Raw genomic sequence first — 22088 nt, 5'->3', positions numbered from 1 at the left:
TAATGTTTAATTCTCGGTCTCTAGGCTGACATTACAGTGTAGTTCTGAGGGAATACTGCATTATTCTAAGTGCTGCCGTTCAGGTTACTGGTTGAACCTAGGCCCTATCTGCCCATTCATGTGGATGTAAAAGAGCCCTGGCATTATTTCAAGAACAGCACGGCTGTTCACCCGATCTCCTGGTACAATATTTACTTCTCAACTAACACCACCAAAAACAGATTAATTGATTATTCATCTCATTGCTGTTTGTAGAACCTTGCCATATACAAACTGACTGCTATGTTTGCCTGCAAAATAATAATGAGCACACTTCAAAAAGTAATTCATTAACAGGGAAGTACTTTGCATGTCCTAAGGATGTGAAAAGTAATGTATAAACACAAGTTTAAAAAAAAAATTGTATAGCTATTTTCCTTCACAAAATACAGTAAGTACTCCTTGATTCAGTTTGCTGTTGCACAGTTTAAAACGTTAACTGCTACAAAGGTGGTGGCATTAAAAGGATTGCCCATCTTGTTTTGTATAAATTCTTCCAACAAACATTCTCCATAAATCACTTCAGTGGTCTGGCACTAGGCGACATTAAATTAACGAGGGTGGAGTGGGGAAAGAGAAAATTGCAAAGGAAAGACTTCCCTTTTAAGTAATTTAATTTTGTCAGAAGCATCCCAGTGTCACCTTTGCCACTCTCACACAATAAATAAGGACCTATATTACCCTGGAGTTACAGTTTGCTTTAGCCAAAGGCATTTCCTGGAAAAAGGACAGTATTTATAAAATAAAAAGTCTTGCATCTAGCTCATGTCTTAGCGAATCACACGGCAAAGACGTCATACCTCAAAAATGTTCCTAGAGTAACAAAAATTGACAGTGGTTCAATTAATCATTATCTACTGAGTTAACACATTTGCTTTAATAATTGGTTAAAGGTGAACCAATCAAAATCCATTTCCACTCATTAGGAAACAAGGAAAACTTCTAATCAACAATCATGAAACCAATCCATTCCCTTTACTTTTCCTCAAAGCTCCAGATAAGCAATTAGCACAAAACCAATCAAATACCTGAACAAATTTTTCCACATGGTCTAAGTGGTTATCTTGGGGTGGAATTTTCTCACCTTAACCTCTGCTGGAATGGCAGGACTATTTTCAAATCGGGAACCCAACTCTGATTTGGACACTTTGCCTTTACTCTTTCCCAGCCCACCTAATTATCCGCCCACCTCCAGGTTACCCGACCAATCAAGGAGGGCGTGTGGGATTACACATCAAAAGCAGCAATGAAGGATCTCTATTTAAAGGGACCCTCTCAATGGCAGCACTATTTGAAGAAAAGCAGGCAGTGTGAGGGAGGAAAGAGCGCCAGCATGGATGGAAGATGTGGAAAGGCTGTCCCCCAGTTCATGGAGTCATCATTGGAGGTGATGAATCAATAGTCAGGGCATGGAGAAAAGTCCTCTTCCCTGAGGATCGCAGGAGGCCAGGCAGACTCATCAAGAAGGTGCAGCTTCAAGCGCCTGTCAGCAGCGGATTGCCCTCTCGCTGCCAATTCTCACAGTTACCATCCTCAACAATCAGTTAACTCCTCACACTCCTAAAGCTGTATTTTTTCATTGCAGGAGAGGACAGCCTACAACTCAGAGCAACAGAGAACTGGAGCTTAAGTCATGGACACCCAGACCTTGATGGACAAGGAAGCCCTGGAAATTGGCAGGGTGACACCTGTACAGGCCATTGCCGATGGAGAGATGGGGTGGCCCAGGGACTTGGTGACAGCATTAGAGATTACACTGCACTTGGCACTTATCTGTCACTCATGTTGACGCGATGTCACCGATACATTTAACATCATGATCCGCACTCTGCTAACTTGGAACCCAATTTCACCTAGGCTCAACACTAACTCATATCTTTCATTTCCCACAGGTGTTTCGCAGCTCCCAACAGAGATGATGAGGGAAGAGACAGTGGAGTTCTCAGAGGAGCAGCACTTTGAGGATACACAGTCATGACTCCTGTGCAACCTCCACCAGCACAGATACACAGACCTCGGTGGGTCCAGCTTCTAAGATAGATAGGGTTTCACATGGTGAGGAGTACATCACATGTGAGCAGGAGCAGATGCTGATGCCAGAGACAGGGACAACAATGGAGAGTCACTGTCAAGAGGGCGCAGAACACTTCAAGCTATGCTCAGTGGGGCACAGATGCTGAGCCTTGGGGGTCATACACAAAACAGGTACTTGTGGAGCAGCAACAGGAACTGTGTGTGCATCTATCAGAATTTCCAGAGACAGTGCACAGAAAATGGAGTCCATTTCTAGCATGAATGCCATCATGTCTCAGGCAATTGCACTGGTGGCCACCTCCACTGAAAGAATGGCCAGCCACTGAGTGCATTTACAGGATGTGCTTTGTCAGATGTTACAGTTTCCTTCGACTTTCCACAACGTGCCTCATACATGTGGGAAAAAATGTTGACCGACAGTCCTTTTTATATTTAGCGTGACTAATGATAAGTAAACAGAAACTGTTTCTAGCGGCTGAAGTGTTGATAACCAGAGGACACAGATTTAAGGTGATTGATAAAAGAACCAGAGGCAACATGTGGAAAAAACCTTTTTATGCACAAGTGGTTCGGATTTGGAATGCACTGCCTAAAAGGGTGGTAGATACAATTTCAACAGTAGCCTTCAAAAGGAAACTGGATAAATACTTGAAAGAGAAAGAATTGCAGGAATATGGGGAAAGATAGGGGAGTGGAACCAAGTGGATTGCTCTTTGAAAGAGCCGACACAGACTCGATGGGCTGAATGGCCACCTCCTTGTAGAATCATAGAATGGTTAGCCTCTGGTTCTTTTATCATCAAATCCTGTAAATATAATCATTTAGAACTGTAAAGCCAAAATCTGCACCCACAGCTGATCTACACTACAAATTACTCACTGAAATAGTTTAGGTTCTAGATTGTATGCCCCAGAATTCATTGCACAATGTGTAACAACTGTGTTAAACAATGCATCCTGGGTAATTAACACATGTCCTAATTATAGAAAATAAATTATTGCAGGTCTAATTATAAGATCTACTTCCAGTGATGTAACAGGAGTAGAATACAACCTTCCTCAACTGAGTAAGCCAGTGCACCCAATGCTTTGCATTTACAGAAGCTTTCTATGGGTACGTTTTTTGTAGGACTTCAAATTTTTACTTTTAAGAAAACTCAGAGATTATGATTACACAGTAATATAATGATGCATTTTAATAGAAAAGAGTTTGAAGCCATGTGCCTCAGTAGTTAGTGCATTTCTTGCCTTTAAAATACTGTTACTTGATCTATCATTGGTAGGATCCTCAATTCTCTCCAACTCTTTCAGAAGCTTCTTTTGTTGACTGTAAAATAGACAGATGGTTAAAAAACTTAAAATCCAAATATAGTAACACACTCCACAATCACATGTGTATGTATCCCAATACATAGAACATAGAACATTACAGCACAGTACAGGCCCTTCGGCCCTCGATGTTGCGCCGACCTGTGAAACCATCTGACCTAAACTATTCCATAGCTTTACATTTCACCTCCTGCCAAACTTTTGCAGCACTTTGACATCCTATGAAAAGGAGCAAAGTTAGGCGTGCAACCTGCTTCAAAGGATGGCCTGTGTGGCCAAAAAAAGTTTCATTTATTTTTAAATCTCAAACTATATGGCATTTATAGTGGCAACAAGCACTAACCAGCAGCTTTCCCTGCCAGCCACTGATGCCTACCTACCAATGACATGCTGAAATGCTTTTCCATTGTCTCAGACCATTCTAGTTAAAGTAAATTTTGGTTCCTTAGAGGCAGAGACTGGAGAAATTATCATGGGGAATGAGGAAATGGCAGATAGGCTGAACAAATACTTTGGGTCTGTTTTCACAGTAGAAGACACAAATTACACACCAGAAATAGAGGGTAACCAAGGCACTATGAGTGAGGAACTTAGAGGAAAAAGTAACATATAATATCTTTAAAATAATAAAATGTCCCAAGGCACTTCACATGAGCATTATAAAACAAAGTAAGACACCGAGTCACAAAAGGAGATATTAGGCCAGACAACCAAAAGCTTGGTCAAACAGGCTGTAAGGAGTGTCTTAAAGGAGGAAAGCGAGGTGGAGAAGTGAAGGGAGGGTATTCCAGAGCCTGGGGCCTAGGCAGCTGAAGGAGCGGTCACCAAAGGTGGAGTGATTAAAATCAGGGATGCACAGAGGCCAGAATTACAGGAGCGCAGATATCCTGGAGGGTTGTGAGGTTGGAGGAGATTACACAGATGGAGAGAGGCAAGGCCATGGAGGGGTTTGAAAACAAGGATGAGAATTTTAAAATAGAGACACTGCATGACTGGGAGCCAATGTAGGTCAGCGAGCACAGGGGTGATAGGGAAATGGGATTTGGTGCGAGTTAAGACAGGGGCAGCAGAGTTTTGGATAACCTCAAGTTTACAGAGAGCAGAATGTGGGAGACCAACCAGGAGTGTGTTGGAATAGTCAAGTCCAGAGATAAAAAAGACTTGAATGAGAGTTTCAGCAGCAGATGAGCTGAGACAGGGCCGAAGTTGGGCAATGTCACGGAGGTGGAAATAGGAGGTCTTAGTGATGGCATGAACATGAGGTTGGAAGCTCATCTCGGGGTCAAATGAGACACCAAGGTTGTGAACAGACTGGCTTAATCTCAGATTGTTGCCAGGGAGAGGGATGGAGTCAGTAGCTAGTGTCACGCACACCAGAAGTGCGATGATACAACAATCATGCACTAACTCTGAAGAGTTATGAAAAATGGACTTGGTCTTTAAAAAATGAACGTTTATTTTAAAAAAGTTAACTATAGTCCAAAATGGCCACCGAAGAAAGAGGATTGGCCTTTTGTGTAATCAAAGTGGCTGACAAAGACAAAGCGCAAATCTTCAAAGCCAAACGGTGTTAATGAAACCCATCTTAGACTGATCCTAAAAACATTCCAGAATTGAATGTCTTCTGAAACAAAGGATGTGTGAAGCAGCCACATCCTGGGCCATTGTGCAATCACCAAGGGAAAGAGAGGAATATGTCTCCTACCAGGTGAGAGGTAACACACTTTTACCTTAACAAAAAGACAGCTAGAGAGAGAGAGAGAGAAGAGAGAAAAGGTGAAGCTGCTTGTAACAGCTGGCATTCCAGCAAGCCAAACAGCACATGCCCTGCTAAAAAAAAATCCGACATTTACATTAAACAGCAGTGAGAGCTAGAAGTAAGCACAGTCTTCAACAGAACCTTCAATCAAGAAAGAAATCTACAATCACCTCAGGTCTGCATCCATCTACAACTTGATTCTCAAGAGAATTCAACAGGTTTATAGTAACCTTTCTTCCCCATTAAAAACCACTTTCCTCTTTCCCTTCTCAATCTGTTTCTGCATGTGTGTGTGTCTGTGTGTGTGCGCATGCGAGTGACTACGTGAGTGGATGCGGTTGTGACAATTTTGGGATAAGGCGTATTGATCAATAAACAGCTGACTCACGGTTTTTAAAACCTACAAGAAAATCTACTGCTGTCTTCTTATTTGAAAAATAAAACACCAAGGGGCTAAACTCTAATACAAATACACTTGCTGTGGACAGGTGGGGATCTGAAAAGCGGGAACCACCCACGTCACACCATGTGACCAGAACAAATTGGGGGCTCAAAGCCAGGACCTGAACCGCCAGACAAATGAGAGATTTGGAAAGTGGGAGGAAAATTGACCTCCAAAACTGTGGAAAAATAAACAAACAGGTTTGCTTGTATTCTTCTGTTTGATGGTTATATTTAATGCTAAGGAGTTTGTAGAGCAAATAGATGTCTCCCAATAAGTTAATAAATTAAGTATTGAAAATTTAAAAAGCTTAGTTACAAAGGTGGGAATCACTTTTTTTTATTCATTCATGGGATGTGGGCGTCGCTGGCCAGGCCAGCATTTATTGCCCATCTCTAATTGCCCTTGAGAAGGTGGTGGTGAGCTGCCGTCTTGAACTGCTGCAGTCCATTTGGGGTAGGTAGACCCACAGTGCTGTTAGGAAGGGAGTTCCAGGATTTTGACCCAGCGACAGTGAAGGAACGGCGATATAGTTCCAAGTCAGGATGGTGTGTGACTTGGAGGGGAAATTGCAATTGGTGGTGTTCCCATGCAATTGCTGCCCTTGTCCTTCTAGTTGGTAGAGGTCGCGGGTTTGGAAGGTGCTGTCTAAGGAACCTAGGTGCGTTACTGCATTGCATCTTGTAGATGGTACACACTGCTGCCACTGTGCATTGGTGGTGAAGGGAGTGAATAAAGAAGAACAAAGAACAATGAAAATTACAGCACAGGAACAGGCCCTTCGGCCCTCCAAGCCTACGCCGATCCAAATCCTCTACCTAAACCTGTCGCCTATTTTCTAAGGGTCTGTATCTCTTTACTTCCTGCCCATTCATGTATCTGCCTAGATACATCTTAAAAGACGCTATCGTGCCCGCGTCTACCACCTCCGCTGGCAATGCGTTCCATGCACCCACCACCCTCTGCGTAAAGAATTTTCCACGCATATCCCCCATAAACTTTTCCCCTTTCACTTTGAACTCGTGTCCCCTTGTAATTGAATCCTCCACTCTGGGAAAAAGCTTCTTGCTATCCACCCTGTCTATACCTCTCATGATTTTGTACACCTCAATCAGGTCCCCCCTCAACCTCCGTCTTTCTAATGAAAATAATCCTAATCAACTCAACCTCTCTTCATAGCTAGCGCCCTCCATACCAGGCAACATCCTGGTGAACCTCCTCTGCACCCTCTCCAAAGCATCCACATCCTTTTGGTAATGTGGCGACCAGAACTGCGCGCAGTATTCCAAATGTGGCCGAACCAAAGTCCTGTACAACTGTAACATGACCTGCCAACTCTTGTACTCAATACCCCGTCCGATGAAGGAAAGCATGCCGTATGCCTTCTTGACCACTCTATTGACCTGCGTTGCCACCTTCAGGGAACAATGGACCTGAACACCCAAATCTCTCGGTACATCTGTTTGTAGATGGGGTGCCAATCAAGCGGGCTGCTTTGTCCTGGATGGTGTTGAGCTTCTTGAGTGTTGTTGGAGCTGCACCCATCCAGGCAAGTGGAGAGTATTCCATCACACTCCTGACTTGTGCCTTGCAGATGGCGGATAGGCTTTGGGGAGTCGGAGGTGAGTTACTCGCCTCAGGATTTCTAGCCTCTGACCTGCTCTTGTAGTCACGATATTTATAAGGCTACTCCAGTTCAGTTTCTGGTCAATGGTAGCCCCTAGGATGTTGATAGTGGGGGATTCAGCGATGGTAATGCCATTGAATGTCAAGGGGAGATGGTTAGAATCTCTTTTGTTGGAGATGGTCATTGCCTGGCACTTGTGTGGCGCGAATGTTACTTGTCACTTATCAGCCCAAGCCTGGATACTGTCCGGGTCTTGCTGCATTTCTACACGGACTGCTTCAGTATCTGAGGAGTCACGAATGGTGCTGAACATTGTGCAATCATCAGCGAACATCCCCACTTCTGACCTTATGATTGAAGGAAGGTCATTGATGAAGCAGCTGAAGATGGTTGGGCCTAGGACACTACCCTGAGGAATTCCTGCAGTGATGTCCTGGAACTCAGATGATTGACCTCCAACAACCACAACCATCTTCCTTTGCGCTAGGTATGACTCCAGCCAGCGGAGCGTTTTCCCCTTGATTCCCATTGACCTCAGTTTTGCTAGGGCTCCTTGATGCCATACTCGGTCAAATGTTGCCTTGATGTCAAGGGCAGTCACTCTCACCTCACCTCTTGAGTTCAGCTCTTTTGTCCATGTTTGAACTAAGGCTGTAATGAGGTCAGGAGCTGAGTGGCCCTGGCGGAACCCAAACTGAGCGTCACTGAGCAGGTTATTGCTAAGCAAGTGCCGCTTGCTGGCACTGTTGATGACACCTTCCATCACTTTACTGATGATTGAGAGTAGGCTGATGGGGCGGTACTTGGCCGGGTTGGACTGGAGCGGCAAGTTCTGGAGCACAGGTCTTCATTACCATTGCCGGAATATTGTCAGAGCCCATAGTTTTTGCAGTGTCCAGTGCCTTCAGTCGTTTCTTGATATCACACGGAGTGAATCGAATTGGCTGAAGTCTGGCATCTGTGATGCTGGGGACTTCAGGAGGAGGCAGAGATGGATCATCAACTCGGCACTTCTGGCTGAAGATTGTTGCAAATGCTTCAGCCTTATCTTTCGCACTGATGTGCTGGGCTCCCCCATCATTGAGGATGGGGATATTTGTGGAGCCACCTCCTCCAGTTAGTTGATTAATTGTTCACCACCATTCACGGCTGGATGTGGCAGGACTGCAGAGCTTAGATCTGATCCGTTGGTTATGGGATCGCTTAGCTCTGTCTATAACATGCTGCTTACGCAGTTTGGCACGCAGATAGTCCTGTGTTGTAGCTTCACCAGGTTGACACCTCATTTTGAGGTATGCCTGGTGCTGCTCCTGGCATTCCCTCCTGCACTCTTCATTGAACCAGGGTTGGTCTCCCGACTTGATGGTAATGGTAGAGTGGGGGATATGCCGGGCCATGAGGTTACAGATTGTGGTTGAGTACAATTCTGCTGCTGCTGATGGCCCACAGTGCCTCATGGATGCCCAGTTTTGCATTGCTAGATCTGTTCGAAATCTATCCCATTTAGCACGGTGGTAGTGCCACACAACATGATGGAGGGTATCCTCAATGTGAAGGCGGGGCTTCGTCTCCACAAGGACTGTGCGGTGGTCACTCCTGCCAATACTGTCATGGACAGATGCATCTGCGGCAGGCAGATTGGTGAGGACAAGGTGAAGTATGTTTTCCCCTCTTGTTGGTTCCCTCACCACCTGCCGCAGACCCAGTCTAGCAGATATGACCTTTAAGAATCGGCCAGCTCGGTCAGTCGTGGTGCTACCGAGCCACTCTTGGTGACGGACATTGAAGTTCTCCCACCCAGAGTACATTTTGTGCCCTCGCCACCTTCAGTGCTTCCTCCAAATGCTGTTCAACATGGAGGAGTACTGACTCATCAGCTGAGGGAGGGCGGTAGGTTTCCTTGTCCATGTTTGATCTGATGCCATGAGAATTCATGGGGTCCAGAGTCGATATTGAGGACTCCCAGGGCAACTCCCTCCGTACTGTATACCACTGTGCCACCACGTCTGGTGGGTCTGTCCTGCCGGTGGGACAGGACATAACCAGGGAAGATGATGGCAGTGTCTGGGACATTGTCTGTAAGGTATGATTCCATGAGTATGACTATGTCAGGCTGTTCCTTGACTAGTCTATGGGACAGCTCTCCCAACTTTGGCACAAGCCCCCAGATGTTAGTAAAGAGGACTTTGCAGGGTCGACAGGGCTGGGTTTGCCGTTGTCATTTCCGGTGCCTAGGTCGATGCCGGGTGGCCCGTCAGGTTTCATTCCTTTTTATTGACTTCGTAGCAGTTAGATACAACTGAGTGGCTTGCTAGGCCATTTCAGAGAGCATGTAAGAGTCAACCACATTGCTGTGGGTCTGGAGTCAGGACAGAAGATTTCCTTCCCTAAAGGACAGTAGTGAACCAGATGGGTTTTTACAACAATCGACAATGGTTTCATGGCCATCATTAGACTAGCTTTCAATTCCAGATTTATTAATTGAATTCAAATTCCACCTTCTGCTGTGGTGGGATTTGAACCTATGTCCCCAGAGCAATACCTGGGTCTCTGGGTTACTAGTCCAGTGACAATACCACTACGCCACTGCCTCCCCCCCTTTCCTTCCCTAAAGAACATTAGTGAACTTTCAGACAAAAAGCGAGAAACCTAAACTGGTGAAAAGTCTCGCCAACCATTTTAAATTTACCCCTGAACTAGAAGAAAGCCTAGAATCAGAGTCTGAAGAAATAATTCGAGCTAGAATCCAGTTGCAGTTGAAAAGGGAAGAGCTGCAATTTCAGAGGAAAGAAAAAGGGAACTGGAGATGCAAAGAGAGGAAGCAGCAAGAAGGATTGAGTTATTGACCCAAAATGAATATGCCACTAGTCACTTAAGCTTATCCCGAATTCAGAGCAAAACTTTGGTGTGGTGAGACACTCCAGACTAACGCCAAAATTTAATGAGGAGGAGGTCGAGTCATATTTCATCTCATTTGAGAAAACGGCTACAAGGCTAAAACGGCCGAAAGAATTCTAGACTCTCCTCTTACAAGGCGAGTTTGTGGGTAGGGCTCTTGAAGCTTTTTCCCTGTTATCAGAAGAAAGTTCCTCTGATTATGAACAAACAAAAGCTGCAATTCTAAATGCATATGAGCAAATGTAAGGTAATGCATTTTGGAAGGTCTAATGCAGGTGGGAGGTATACAGTAAATGGCAGAACCCTTAGGAGTATTGACAGGCAGAGGGATCTGGGCGTACAGGTCCACAGGTCACTGAAAGTGGCAACGCAGGTGGATAAGGTGGTCAAGAAGGCATACGGCATGCTTGCCTTCATCGGTCGGGGCATAGAGTATAAAAATTGGCAAGTCATGTTGCAGCTGTACAGAACCTTAGTCAGGCCACACTTAGAATATTGCGTGCAATTCTGGTCGCCACACTACCAGAAGGACATGGAGGCTTTGGAGAGGGTACAGAGGAGGTTTACCAGGATGTTGCCTGGTCTGGAGGGCATTAGCTATGAGGAGAGGTTGGAAAAACTCGGATTGTTTTCACTGGAACGACAGAGGTGGAGGGGCGACATGATAGAGGTTTACAAAGTTATGAGCGGCATGGACAGAGTGGATAGTCAGAAGCTTTTTCCCAGGGTGGAAGAGTCAGTTACTAGGGGACATAGGTTTAAGGTGCGAGGGGCAAAGTTTAGAGGGGATGTGCGAGGCAAATTTTTTACACAGAGGGTGGTGAGTGCCTGGAACTTGCTGCCAGGCGAGGTGGTGGAAGCAGATACGATAGCGACGTTTAAGAGACATCTTGACAAATATATGAATAGGAAGGGAATAGAGGGATATGGGCCCCGGAAGTGCAGAAGGTATTAGTTTCAGCAGGCATCAAGATCGGCGCAGGCTTGGAGGGCTGAATGGCTTGTTCCTGTGCTGTACTGTTCTTTGTTCTTTGGTACCGGAAACATATAGACAGAAATTCCAACAGCCCGGAAAAGACCCACACAGAGTTGCATTGAATTCGAAGGAATCAAACATATGGCTTTTGATCGCTGGATACAATCTCTCAAGCTGGAACCCTCATATGAAAATGAGAGAAGTGATGTTGCTGGAAGACTTTAAAAATAGCATCCCAAGTAGTATAAGAGCACACATCGAAGAACAAAGAGTCACAAGAGTAAGGGAAGCAGCTGCAATGGCCGACGACTCTGAATTAATACATAAATCCCTAACTCTGAATAAATTTGGGTCTCGTAACTCCTACAAACTCGGGGGAGATAGCGACAGAGCCAGACGAATTCGAAAGGGCCCACTAGAGCCAAAATGATTTTAAAAAGTTTAGGTAAAAGCAACCAAGATATGGTTAACTGCAACCTTTTTTAAAGATTAAAACAGGGGCAAGGAAAGTTCCCAAACAGGAAAGCCAAGCGAGAGGGACATGCGTCACCTAGTTGAAGTGCCACAAGGCAGGGCAGTGGAAGCTGAACAACACTTGCAGTCAGTTGTGTCCTAGAGGACATGGGGAAGATTAGGGAAACACCTATCTCTGACGTAAAAGGAAAAGGGAAGGTAACATACCCGAAAGTGAACCATACTTGTAAAAATCACAAAAAAACTAAAAGTGAGGTCAGCATGGAGCTACCCTCTGAAGAGTCACACAATCAGGTTCCAAATCCAAAACTAATCAAACCCAACAATTTAGAGGCAGAACCCAGCCAGAACAAGGGGCAGGAAGAAATCCCAGATGCCTCACAGGGGCTAAAAACCATATATCACCCACTATCACCCTAGAAATATTTTTTTTTGTGGAATGTGGGCATCTAGACCAGAATTTATTGCCCATCCCTAACTGTCCTTGAACTGAATGGCTTGCTAGGCCATTTCAGAGGGCATTTTAAGAGTCAACTACATTGCCGTGGGTCTGGAGACAAATATCGGACAGACTAGGTAAGGATGGCAGATTTCCTTCCCTAAAGGATATTTAGTGAACCAGATGGGTTTTTACAACAATCGACAATCAACATGGTCATCATTAGACTAGCTTTTAATTGCAGATTAATTTAATTCAAAAATTCACCATCTACACGGTGGGATTTAAACCCATGTCCCCAGAGCATTAGCCTAGGCTCTGGATTACTAGTCCAGTGACATTACCACTACATCACCACAACCCTTGAACATACCAGAATCTGAATGTCTAATGCCATGTATTGTGGAAACAGTAGTCAACGGGTTAAAGCTTGAACAAACAGAGAACCATACCACAAGCAGTAACAGAAATTTGCATAGTACAAGCTTCACCAATAATGGGTGCGAGTGAAAGTGTGAGTGGATGCAATTGCAATAATTTTGGGATAAGGCGTATTAATCAATAAACAATTGACTATCTGTTTTTTAAAAAGTACAAGAAAACCTGTCGCTGATTTTCATCGAATAGAATCAGAAAGTTTACGGCTCAGAATGAGGCCACTTGCCCATTGTGTCTGCACTGGTAGAAAAACAAGCCACCCAGCCTACTCCCACTTTCCAGCATTTGGTCTGTAGCCCTGCAGGTTACAGCTCGAGGTTCATATCCAGACACCTTTTAAATGAGTTGAGGGTTTCTGCCTCTACCACCCTTACAGGCAGTGAGTTCCAGACCCCCACCACCCTCTGGATGAAAAAAAGATTCCTCATCTCCCATCTAATCTTTCTACCAATCACTTTAAAGCTATGTCCCCCTAGTCACTGACCTCTCTGCTAAGGTATACAGCTGTTAATCAATTCCATTATTATACACCTAGGTGCTGGCGTCTGTTTTGTTACCCATTTTGAATATGGGCACCACACTGGCCTATTGTTAACCAGCTGGTATTTCCCCCATGTCCAATCACTCTCTTATAATTTTCAGAGGTTCACCAAGTGTTCCTAGTCTCTTTCAGAACTCTAGGATAAAGAAAATATATCTCTGGAGATTTATTTATTGAGTTCAATTAGTCTGTCTATGACTTCCATCTCATTTGTAACAAAGTCTTGAATTTTACTTGGGTTGTATTTGGAGACGGCATGTTGATCATGTCTTCCCATGTGAATACTTGGAGGAAGTAGTCATTCAGAATATTTACTATTTTGTATTTATCCTCAGTTTCAAATTCATTTTATTGTTTTAACCTCTTCTCTGATTGTCCTCTTGCTGTTGTGGGATTGAAAATATTTCACTGTTTTGCTTAGCTTCAGCGGCTGTTCTCCTTTCTACTCACCTTTTAAACGAGTTTCTCCAATGCCCTGTATTCATCCCAGAAAACCCCTTCCTCTCTCTCCCTACAGGATTTTGCCATTTATTTCACTTTTAATTTTTCTTTAAGTAATTCTGAAAATCTTTTTAGCAGAAACTGATGAAAGCTAAAGTCCAGTTGACTGAAGTCCTGATGCCCCCTGGGAAATGTTCATGTTCACAGGCAAGCATATTAACTCCAAGTCTGGGCTTTGGAAGAGATTGAGATCGTCAAGTAATAAAGTTTAATGAAGGCATGCTTAAATCCATGTCTTGAACATTTTTCACTTCAGCTACTGAGGAAAAAGATGATGAAAAAACTTTTCAAAAGACTTTGAGAGATTTGTGCAGATTTTGTCATCTGGTGGCCAGATTGTACAGAGTGATGCTTTTACATATAAATGTGGATACAGGAATTTAATAGAAAAAGATATTTAAAAATGACAAAAATATGACCACAAAATGCACATAGACCTAAGTTTTCTTAATATATTCAAGATATAATAGACATTATAGACAGAAACATAATAAACCTATGAGATTACCTTGGTTCCAAATAGCTGATTCGTTCAATAGCTTTATCGATCATACTATGCTTTTCTGATACAGATGAACACTGCAGCGTGCCATTTATTGCTGGTTCTGAAGGTGAAAGCTAAGTAATAAACAGAATACTAAAACATTACTTTTTGAACAAAAAAATCTCTCAAGCAAATAATGTAGTTTAAATTGTATAAATGCTACATTTCTATTTTACTTTCTTTCAAATTGCTTTTGATAATTTTTGACCTAGTGAATACAAGTGATGACATTGGTTAAGAACAGGATGCTTTTCCAGGAAACTGAACTGATCACTTTCAGGGTTATTGCAATGTACACCTTCCTATCAAATGCTTAACCCAAGCTCCAGAATAGTATGTCCTTTTGCATTTACATAGCATAAAGATTATCCTATGGCATACCGGGCATTCAAACACAAAGAGATTTTAGCACTCTATGGGACTTCTGGAGAGAATCACTAATCCTGTTCTGACATACAATTAGTAGGAAATCCAGAAACCACACGATTGCTGAGTTAGGATCACTTCCTTCCTCTGGAGGATGACTGATCAGGATCAGCAGAACTTCACTCCCCACTGTGAAAAACTTCTTCAGATTAAATTTAAATTGTAATGTGTGCAACCTTGGTAGCTTATGTGAGCAGAAAAGGCTTAAAGAATTTCTGCTAGGCTGCATGTGCTTCAAAACCTTTTACAATTCAATTTTCTCGTCGTTGCATACCGTTTGCCAACATATGGGTGTTTTTGTTATTGATCTCTGCTTTTCTACGTTTTTCAGCACATCTTCATTTTCTTTCTGCATGGCTTGAAAGACACTAGAAGCAGATAATTCTGGATCCTTCACCTGGCATATATTCCTTCTTGCAGCAGAAAGTACCCTCTCTTGACGACATTCTTGGACTAAATAAATGAATAGGATTTGTTACTAATTACTGACTACACTGAAACTAGATGTTTAAAAATAGATATACCCATAGTCAATAAAAAAGTAGTTAGAGTTTTAGCAAAAAAATTTATGTTGACAAATCATTCAGAATGCAAGATCTAGAATTCAAAATACTATTCAGTATGAGTGGTTATGTGGCTTATAGATTAACTGCATTTTGAGCTGCACTAAATGATAAGAACAGGTTGTTGGAAAAGGGAAAGAGGAGTGGGATATTGAAGTGTGGAGTGATTGTTAAATGCTGGTTTTGGAATTCCTATTTAGAGATTAGAAATGCTGAAACAATGGCCCGTAATGCGAGGTGACAGGGCATCTAAAAGCATCTGCAATCAGTTAGAATTGCACTTGCACATTTACGGTTAATTGTTTGCTTGTCAAGTTGCTGAAAGTGAGCTGATAAGGTTGCAGTGAGAGAAACATGGCAACTGAGTGAATAGGCAAGCAACTGTATATCTTAATCAATCAGGTTGAAGGATTGTGAAATTAACAGTGTAAGACGAGAAGAAAGTGTAAGTTAGAGTGGGTGAATATAAGTCAAATCAGGTACAGAAAGAGAAATGAAGAGAGGGAAACAGGGATTGCATTAAGATGAAGAGAAAGATACAGAAAGGAATTTTTTTTCAAATTACATTTTTGAAATCGCCAAACAATTAAAACCTGAAGGAATGAGATTCCACAATTGTATTGGTTGACTGGCAGTAATTAATACATCACATCATTAAAAGGATATTTAGTCTAAAATGGACAAGACTGAACCTTTCTGTGCCGAGTTTAGTTTGTATCTACCCTATAATACAATGACTTCACGCTGCTCAATGCACTTCAACGGTGAGGTAAACAGTGAGATGTCATTTTGTGCAAGATGCACAAAGCTAATAGTGCAGTGTTGTACATCAGGCAGCAACTTTTGGATATCCATGTTAAACCTGCCCTAGACTGAAGGTAGCATTTGTGCATAAATAACGGCAAGTGACATTAGCCTCGTCCTTATTTTGACAGCAACTTAAGTGCCTTTTTGCTCAAACGATAATGGCTGCTGAAGGTACAATCTAGGAATTAATTAATCCCCTCTTGAATTTTTTTTGAAATTCAATGACAATAACTTGTATTTATATAGCACTTTGAACGCAATAAAATGTCCCAAGACGCTTCACAGAAGCACTATAAAACAAAATATGACCCTAAGCCGCATAAGGAGCTATTAGGACTGGTGACTAAAAGCTTGGTCAAAGAGGTAGGTTTTAACGAGTGTCTTAAGGAGGAAAGTGAGATAGAGAGGGTGAGAGGTTTAGGGAGGGAATTCTAGAGCTTAGAGCCTAGATAGCTGAAGGCATGGCCACCAATGATGGTGATTAAAATTGAGGATGTTCAAGAGGCTGAAATTGGAGGAGCGCTGATACCTTGGAGGGTTGTAGGGCTGGAGGAAATTACAGAGATAGGAAGGGAACCAGGCATGGTGGGATTTGAAAACAAGGATGAGAATTTTAAAATCAAGGCATTGTTTACCTGGGAGCCAGTGTAGGTAAGCGAGCACAGGGATGATGGCATTTGCTGTGAGATAGGACACGGGCAACAGAGATTTGGATGACTTCAAGTTTGCTGAGAGTTGAATGTGGGAGGCCAACCAGGAATGCATTCAAGTAGTCAAGTCTGGAGGGATCAAAGGCATGGACGATGGTTTCAGCAGAAGAGCTGAGGCGGGGTGGAGGCGGACAATGTTATGGTGTTGGAAATAGGCGGGCTTACTGACGGAGTGGATATGTGGTTGAAAGCTCATCTCGAGGTCAAATATGAAGCTGGTGAAAACTGAGTCTTCTCACTTTTACAAGTCTGAAAGACTTGGCCAGCAATAATACCGTACCTCCACGGTCCTCTCAGTCCAAAGATAAAAAAAAAGTCAAAATGGACTGGTGGGTTAGCAAGAATTGGTGCATGATAAAATACAAGAGCAAAACATTGAAGTTTCTAGAAGGTGGAGGATGGGAGGCCTGCCAAAAGAGGTAAGGGCCAAGGTGGGTAATGCTATGGAGGTTGATGTTTGGCTCACTTTCTACTGCTGTGCACCTTCAAAGCTGGTCTGTTCTGCAATCTCCAAGCAGACAAATATATTTACATTCTTTACAAGCTTGCGCATAATATTCCTCAATCGGCATTTTTTGATTATTATGGTCAATGGATCAATTACTAAGTCTTCACCTTTCATGACCATCTGAGATAAAATCCAGCATGCTTGAAGATAATTAAAACTAGACGTCCACTAAGCCACAGCTGAACACAGAATAATAAGCTGCACTTTCAAACTTAGACCACACCTAGAATAATGTGCTTAGTTCTAGCCTCCATAAAAAACTTACAAGTATGATACCAGAACTGAGAGGCTAGAATAATAAGGATAAACTGAATGGACCAGGACTCCACCCTAGAAAAAGAGAAGGCTGAGGGGTGACCTGATAAAATTATGAAAGGGTTCATATAGAGATGATTCAACTTGTGTGAGTGGGGGCAGGGGCGGGGAATCCAAAATTAGCAGCCACAAATAAGAGTCATTAATAAAGCCAACAGGGAATTCTAAAGAAACATCTTTACTCAGAGAGTAGTTAAAATGTAGAACTTGCTACCACAGGAAGTAGTTGAGGCAAATAACATAGATTCATTTAAGGGTAAGCTACATATATACAAAGGAGAAAATAATAGAAGGATGTGCTGAAAGGGAGAGATGAAGTAAGATGGGAGGAAGCTCATATGGAGCATAAGCACTGGAACAGGCCTGTTCAGACAAATGATGGCGGAACCCAGCACCGCAATGCGGAAGATAAGAATGAAGTGTTTGCAACCATCTTCAACCAGAAGTGTGAAGTGAGTGATCCATTTTGGCCTCCTCCTGAGGTCCCCAGCATTGCAGATGCCAGTCTTCAGCCAATTTGATACGCTCCACTTGATATCAAGAAACAGCTGAGCACACTGGATACAGCAAAGGCTATGGGGACTGGACAACATCCTGCTCTACTGCTCCAAAACCAACCATGCCCCTAGCTAAGCTGTTCCAGTGCAGCTACAACACTGGCATTTACCTAACAAAGTGGAATATTTCCCAACTATGTTCAGTCCTCAAAAAGCAGGACAAATCCAATTCAGCCCCAGGACATCACTGTAGGAGTTCCTCAGGGTAGTCTCCTAGGCCCAACCATCTTCAGCTGCTTCATCAGTTACCTTCCATCCATCTTAAGATCAGAATGGGAATGTTTGCTGATGATTGCACAGTGTTCAGTATCATTCGTGACTCCTCAGATACTGCAGCAAGACCTGGACAACATTCAGGTTTGGACTGATAAGTGGCAAGTAACATTCACACCATAGAAGTGCCAGGCAATGAACATCTCCAACATGAAAGACTGTATCAGTCTACTCAATCATCAGCAAAGTGATTGAAGGTGGCACGAAAATGCTATCAAGGCACTTACTCGGCAATAACCTGCTCACTAATGTTTAGTTTGGGTTCTGCCAAGTCACTTGGCTCCAGATCTCATTGTGCAGCCTTGGTTCAAACATGGACAAAAGAGCTGAATTCCAGAGGTGAGGTGAGAGTGACTGCCCTTGACATTAAGGCAGTATAACTTCAAGTCAGGTTCAAGTCCCACACCAGGGTTTCAGCACAAAAATCAAGGCAGAGACTCCAGTGCAATACTGAGGAAGTACTGCACTGTCGGAGGTGCCGTCTTTCAGATGAGACATTAAACTGAGCCCCATCTGTCCGCTTGGGTGGATGTAAAGGATCTCATGGCACCATTTTGAAGAAGAGTAGAGAAGCTATCCTGTGTCATGGCCAATGTTTATTCCTCAATCAAAATCACAAAAACAGATTATCTGGTCATTGTCACATTGCTGTTTGTGGGAGTTTGCTGTGCTCATACTGGCTGCCATGTTTCCTACATTACAACAGTGATTACGCTTCAGAAGTTCTTCATTGGCTGCAAAACACTTTGAGACATCTGGTGGTCATGAAAAGCACTATACAAATGCAAGTCTTTCTTTCTTCTTTCATTTGACCATGTGTGGCATCAAGGGACCCCAGTAAAATTGAAGTCAATGGAATCAAGGGGAAAACTCTCCACTTGTTGGAGTCAAACCTAGCAAAAAGGAAGATGGTTGTGGTTCTTGGAGGTCAATCATCTCAGCCCCAGGACATCACTGTAGGAGTTCCTCAGGGTAGTCTCCTAGGCCCAACCATCTTCAGCTGCTTCATCAGTGACCTTCCATCCATCTTAAGATCAGAATGGGAATGTTTGCTGATGATTGCACAGTGTTCAGTATCATTCGTGACTCCTCAGATACTGCAGCAAGACCTGGACAACATTCAGGTTTGGACTGATAAGTGGCAAGTAACATTCACGCCATAGAAGTGCCAGGCAATGAACATCTCCAACATGAAAGAATCGAATCATCTGACCGAGCAATTCAACAGCATGACCATTGCTAAATCCTCCACCATCAACATCCCGGGGGTCACCAATGACCAGAAACTTAACTGGCCCAGGTCAGAGGCTGGGAATCCTGTAGTGAATAATTTTCCTCCTGACTCCCCAAAGCCTGTCCAGCATCTCCAAGGCACAAGTCAGGAGTGTGATTGAACAGTCTCCATTTGCCTGGTTAAGTGCAGCTCCAATAACACAGAGGAAGCTCAACATCATCCAGGACAAAGCAGCCCATGTGATGAGCATCCCAATCTCCACCTTAAACATTCACTCCCACTACTGATGCACAGTGGCAGCAGAATGCATCATCTACAAGATGCACTGCAGAAACTTGCCAAGGCTTCTTCGACAGCACCTTCCAATCTCGCAACCTCTACAGCCTAGAAAAACAAGGGCAGCAGGTGCATGAGAACATCGCCACTTTCAAGTTCCCCTCTCCCACCGCCCCCCAATTCACACGCCATCCTGACTTGAAAATATTTTGCTGTTTCTTCACCCTCGCTTGGTCAAGATCCTGGAACTCCCTCCCTAACAGCACTGAGGGTGAACCTACATCATATGGACTGCAGTGGTTCAAGAAAGTGTCTCACCACCACCTTCTCGTGGGCTTTTAGTGGTGGACAATAATGGCCTTACTAGGAACACCCACATCCCACAAACAAATAAAAAAAAAGTACATGTATTAATAGTGTCAATACTTTGTGATACCATGCAACGCTAGTGCTGAATGGGGCGGAAAATGACTGGAAAAAATGTCATTTTTCCAGGAAAAATAAATAGCAAAACAACAAACCCAGAGTACTCTTATGTGCAGGTCTTGTTTTTTTTTAGTGCTTTTTAAAACTAAAATACAATGACATTATCTCCAGATGGATGCTCAGATGCTCAAATACTTGTTTGAAAAACTATCCATGATTGTTCAAGTTTACAGTACTATATGTTCTCACAAGTTTGCAGAATGTTAATTTTATAGACAAAACATAAAGCTTCACTCTCCCAACATCAGAATGAACCCTTACATGAGATCAGGTCTGTCCCATCTTGGTTAGAAGAGGATGTGAATCTGTCAAAAGATTTACTTTTCACCATAGTTGGTTTCACAGGAATGTAGGAACCTACATCATCTTTTCTTGGTGCTATCAGAGCTCGCTCTTTTCGATTGCCTGCAAAAAGATACATTGATGAATAATCTATTTTTAACTCAAATCTACCCCACCTTGGTAACATACATTTTAACATTTCAACTGTATAGAGTTTGACTAATTCTACTCCCGTCTGATTTTTCTCACTTCGCTCTTTCCCTTTCAGTAGGAAGGAAACAAGCATGTTAAAATAATCATACAGCACAAAAGAACCAATTCAGCCTATCATGTTTGTGACAACTCTTTTGAATAGCTATCCAATTAGGCTGATTCCCCTAGCCCTTTCCCATAACTTTGCCCTAAAGTTTTTTTATGTATCATTTATATTATTTATTTATATCATAAGCAGCAATCCTCTCTCAACAAATCCCAAATAACTGTCCTTTATCTATCAAGTGGACAGAAAGCATTGACCAATGTGCAAAGTCCTCAGACTAGGGTTTTAGCCTAAAGCCGTTCTTGCCAACATGATTCAATGCCCCAACACTTTGAAGTTATCCATCGAGCGCTAAGAAATTAATTATATTAGTGAAGCCACTGGAGTAAAAGAACATTAGAACTTGTGAACCACCAATGTCAATTTAACACATCATAATAGATAAAAAGTTTTTGAAATGATAATGTATAAAGACACAATAATACATGTTTTAGTAAGTGCTTTTCATCCAATTCCACTAGTTTAACTATAAATTCCAAGATAATTTCATAATGTTAAATTTACCAACTTTATTTTATGAATAGTGATTCATCAAGTAGTTAGAATGCAGGAAGCAGAGCAGGAGTTAAAAACAGTTTCTCAGAGTGGTTGGAAGTGGGTAGTGGTGACCCACGGGGTTCTATTTGGTGACCCCACCCTCCACCCCTCTATTCAACTGTGTCCATGAAGGATTTGGATAAAGGTAGAAGAAGCAGTGTCCAAATTTGTAGACAATAATAAAATAGAAGGCATAGTAAATAATTTAGAGGATCAAAGAAACCCAATCAATTGGTGGAATAGGCAAGAAAGTGGCATACGGAATTCAATAATAACTGTGGTGGTACATTTTATTTGAAGAAATAAAAGTAATAATTATACTTTGAACACAGTGATATGGAAGAGTAGATGAATTTGGGGGTTCAAGATATTAAATACAGCACCATAAAATCATTAACAAAAAGCTTATGATGACTGCTTTTAAGCAAGAGGTATAAAATATAAAAGTCAAGACGGAATAGTGCATTTATATAAAACCTTACTGAGACCACAGTTGGAGTACAGTTGGCTCTACAACATAGGAATATGTGGCATACTAAATAGTGCAGATGAAAGCATAAAGTCACAAAGGGACAATGGTAAATTAAATGAGTAGGAAAAACTGTGGCAGGTGGAGGATGTAATGAGTACGGTAGAGAAAGGGGAACCAGAAAATGTTGTATGCTTGGATTTTCAAAAGGCATTCGATAAGATGCCACACAAAAGGTTAGTGCACAAGATAAGGGCTCCTGGAGTTAAGGGTAATATATTAGCAT

At 42.6% G+C, this 22088-nt stretch overlaps 1 protein-coding gene across 8 annotated transcripts in view; it reads right to left on the bottom strand.

The window, feature by feature from the left end:
- Positions 1–22088, bottom strand: part of LOC137383199 (katanin-interacting protein) — a 234788-nt gene that overhangs the window by 126928 nt on the left and 85772 nt on the right. For all 8 annotated transcript variants that reach the window (XR_010977350.1, XM_068055677.1, XM_068055676.1 and 5 more), the window contains 4 exons: positions 20457–20600; positions 14741–14919; positions 14005–14114; positions 3321–3399 (listed from right to left, as the gene is read on the bottom strand). Coding sequence is in view for 7 of the 8 variants with exons in the window: in XM_068055677.1 (XP_067911778.1) it covers positions 3321–3399; positions 14005–14114; positions 14741–14919; positions 20457–20600 (512 nt within the window). In the remaining variant the exon portion in view is untranslated. The remainder of the gene's footprint in view (positions 1–3320; positions 3400–14004; positions 14115–14740; positions 14920–20456; positions 20601–22088) is intronic.

This window comes from Heterodontus francisci, chromosome 24 (genome assembly GCF_036365525.1).
Source record: "Heterodontus francisci isolate sHetFra1 chromosome 24, sHetFra1.hap1, whole genome shotgun sequence".
Classification (NCBI taxonomy): domain Eukaryota; kingdom Metazoa; phylum Chordata; class Chondrichthyes; order Heterodontiformes; family Heterodontidae; genus Heterodontus; species Heterodontus francisci.
Note: the sequence above shows the minus strand (reverse complement) of the source record. Positions and strands in the feature narration are given on the sequence as shown.